Source organism: Leptonotus elevatus, chromosome 10 (genome assembly GCF_054856555.1).
Source record: "Leptonotus elevatus isolate MCC_2025b chromosome 10, RoL_Lele_1.0, whole genome shotgun sequence".
Taxonomy (NCBI): Eukaryota; Metazoa; Chordata; class Actinopteri; order Syngnathiformes; family Syngnathidae; genus Leptonotus; species Leptonotus elevatus.
The window spans coordinates 15,474,960-15,478,437 of NC_141248.1; the positions used below are offsets into that span (position 1 = coordinate 15,474,960).

General features: G+C 36.4%; 1 protein-coding gene across 1 annotated transcript in view; it reads left to right on the forward strand.

Moving 5' to 3' along the window:
* Nucleotides 1-3,176, forward strand: part of LOC147167305 (aminoacylase-1A-like) — a 7,066-nt gene extending 3,890 nt beyond the window's left edge. The window contains exons 8-15 of the mRNA XM_086087041.1: nt 1-3; nt 102-175; nt 268-317; nt 882-1,026; nt 1,107-1,175; nt 1,250-1,329; nt 2,540-2,600; nt 2,705-3,176. The exon at nt 1-3 is cut by the window's left edge and continues 54 nt beyond it. Of these exons, the coding sequence (XP_085943167.1) occupies nt 1-3; nt 102-175; nt 268-317; nt 882-1,026; nt 1,107-1,175; nt 1,250-1,329; nt 2,540-2,600; nt 2,705-2,869 (647 nt within the window). The 3' untranslated portion in view covers nt 2,870-3,176. The remainder of the gene's footprint in view (nt 4-101; nt 176-267; nt 318-881; nt 1,027-1,106; nt 1,176-1,249; nt 1,330-2,539; nt 2,601-2,704) is intronic.
* Nucleotides 3,177-3,478: the final 302 nt, after the last annotated feature.

The following is a 3,478-nucleotide window of genomic DNA, read 5'->3' on the forward strand; positions in this document are numbered from 1 at the left end:
GGTGTAAGTACAAAATTCAACCTTGTTATGAAAAATGTATCATTTCAAGGTGTTCAAGTTGATGTTAAATCAAAACAGCGTGTTTGTCATCCTATTTGCAGGGATTACCATCCACTGTCCAGGCAGTCCCGGGCATGGCTCAAGGTTTGTGGAGAACACGGCGGCTGAGAAGCTGGTGAGGTTCTGAGTTTTGTGTCCGCGTTTGTCGAAAAAGACGTGCAAAACGGTGGTCTTTTCACTCTTCTTTTTTTTTTTTTTTTTTTACAGCGACACATTATCAACTCTTTCTTGGGTTTCAGAGAAAAGGAGAAACACAGGTGAGAGTGGAAGAATTTTCATTAATGGTGGTTGTGCTTACTCATTGTTGCTCACTCTTCTTGTGTATTGTATTGTCCCCTGGTGGCCAAGATGCACACAGCAGACAATGGCCTAAAATGAAATTGAGTGTGTGTTCTTTTAAAGTGTATCGTATCATCCTCATTATGGAGGACCAAAAATGCCAAAATTAAAAAATAAATAAATGTGAAAATATAATTCAAAAATTAAATACAAAAAAATAATACAAATGGAAATAAAACAACAGAACATATAGATACACATAAATTAATCAAAGTTAAAAAAAATAAATACAAAAGTAAAAAACGAGATTAAAAAAATATAAATAAATGTAGAAATAAACATGTAAATAGATTTAAATATGTATTGTCAACAAATAAGGTTCTTTATTTATTTATTTATTTCATGCTGCAAACGCTTTTAGCGTGAAATCTGTCATGAAATGTTATTCAAATGAAGGGGGCGGTCCCATTTATTTATTTATTTATTTATTTTAAATTTTGGCATTTTTGGACCTCCATACTTATCGTGTATGTCAATTCCAGGCTAAACACCAGCCAGTGTTTCACGCTCGGTGACGTCACCACTGTGAATATGACCATGGTGAAAGGGGGTGTGGCCTATAATGTCATTCCAGCTGAAATGGACGTCAGCTTTGACCTGAGGATCCCGCCCACAGTAAATCTACAGGTGAGTGTGTTTTTCACATGCTGGTTGAGTTGTGTGATTCTTCCACTTCAAACTAACTCCCGTTGCTTTGATCACATCAGGAGTTTGAGAAGGTGATCCAGGGCTGGTGTAAAGAAGCAGGCGATGATGTCACATATGACTTTGCTCAGGTTAGTGCGCTCCCCGCTCGGATTCATTCCTGCTGCTGCTTGAAAGCTCAACAGGCTGCCATTGTTTTGTGCAGAAACACATGAATCAGAATTTGACGTCCACAGAAGAGAGTGATCCCTGGTGGGGTGCTTTCAGTCATGCCTGCAAAGAAATGTGAGTTGCGTGTTCACCACAACACATCCACACCTGACTGTCACACACAACACGTGTACGACCATGGCGCACTATTTTAACGCTTTGAATTTACATATAATGTCAGGCAAGATCAGCACTTTTAAAGGTCCACCTAAGGAATTTTAATTACTTGAAGGTTCATTTCTGCCTCAGACCTTTTTGTAGAATTTCATTCATCTTGGAAAACACCTGGAAATTCATATATTTAGCCTCATTTGACCTCACTCAAGGTGACCATGTTGATGACATTTAAACTTTATATATATATATCTATATATATGTGTATACTTTTTAACTCATTTACTTTTAAAGACGTATAAATATGTTTTTTTTTTAATTATTATGCTAGAGCATACAGAAGGCTCTGATGCAGCCTCTAAACTGCAGAGAACGTGTGAAGCAATGATAGTTATTACAAAAACGGCCAGCAGGTGGAGGCAGAGTATAAGAGATCAACCAGGGCCAAGTTGATTTCCCCACAGTTCTAAGCAAATTTGTGAATAATGATGAACTTTAGCTATATTCTACTGCTAATTTCTGCAAAACGGAAACAGATAGAAACATTTTTTTCTTCCTGGTTACAAAGGGGTGGAGCAGTTCGGAAAATTTAACAGATTTTTAGAAATACTCAAAATTGAAAACTTTGGAATTAGTACAATGGTCTGCACCCCCCCCCACCCAAAACAAAACATAATTAAAATAAAACATTTTCTAGTGCAGTTTTGAATGTTAAATCCAAAGATCTCATTGGTTTGTCTGTATATGCTCATTTTTTTGTACTTTGATATAAAAAAAGTATAATATAATAATACTGATTTAATACCTGATTGTTATTTTGTCAAAACAAAGCAGAAAAAATGTTCACGTGCCAATAGCCACAATACAAACCAAGAATGCTTGCCTGATAAAATATGTGTTAAGCTTAACCTCAGAAAGTGATTTAAAAAATAAAAAATAAAATAAAATAAACACCCAACAAATATATTTGCAGGAAATTGAGGTTAAGTCTCCTCTTAGACGGATTAGCTAGGTTCTTTATCCATCCCATAAAGGAAATTAAATAGCCACACTACTTTGGTTGGTGCCAAAAAGTAGTATGCTATCATTTTAGGCACCTTCCTTACGTATCCAAAATGTGTTAGGTAAAGTTTGACACATGATATTGTATGATGAAAATGTGCTGCTGCAGGAATGTGACTTTGGAGAAGGAGATATTTCCTGCTGCCACCGACAGCCGTTTCATCCGAGCTGTGAGGTTTTTTTTTTTTAAACCCTCCATCTATGACTATTGACTACCTGTTGTTATTTTTAGTATGTGACCTTTTGACGACCCCGTTGTATATCTGTTCTTCAGGTGGGGATTCCCGCCATTGGCTTCTCGCCGATGAACCGCACGCCCATCCTGCTTCACGACCACAATGAATTTTTGAACGAACGCGTCTTCCTGAAAGGCATCGATGTGTACAAGAAGCTCATCCCAGCTCTCGCCAACGTACCCGCTTCTCCAAAAGAGGTCTAAGTGCTCATATTTCATAATTACCAAAGAATAATAATCACGTATGTATGACAAGACCACAAATTAGGCCTTGGCAACGTTGATTGTTTTAATTCTCAGGTTGTAAGTTGAACCTAAAAAAAAAAAAAAAAAGTTGAAACTGTTATGTGCGTGTGTTTAGTCTTAAAAGACGTGTCTGCCATGAGATTCGGTTGTCTGACTAGTTGAACTCATTTAATAAAAACTACAGATGATTGAAAAACATTTTTTGAATGAACTTTTCACCACTACAATTTTATTTAATAAATTGCATTTTAATAAATATATTTGATCACAATGGTCAAGTGTTTGTGATTTATTTTTCACACTGACATGAACTTGGAGCGAGTTTCCCGACGGCCCGCAGCATCGACGTTTAACCTCCAGAAAGCCATCTGCTTCAAGGACAGGCAAGAAATCGCAGATATTTAGCAAATGTCAAGTACAGTACGTTACTATTTAATATGTCTTAATGTGTGCCCGCAATTTATATGTGCAATCCTCTGTTAGCGAGAGTATTATATTTGTTGCATTGATTTAACTGTTTTCCCCCTCAAAATTGGTTTTATAAATTTTTGTCATTATATTAATCAT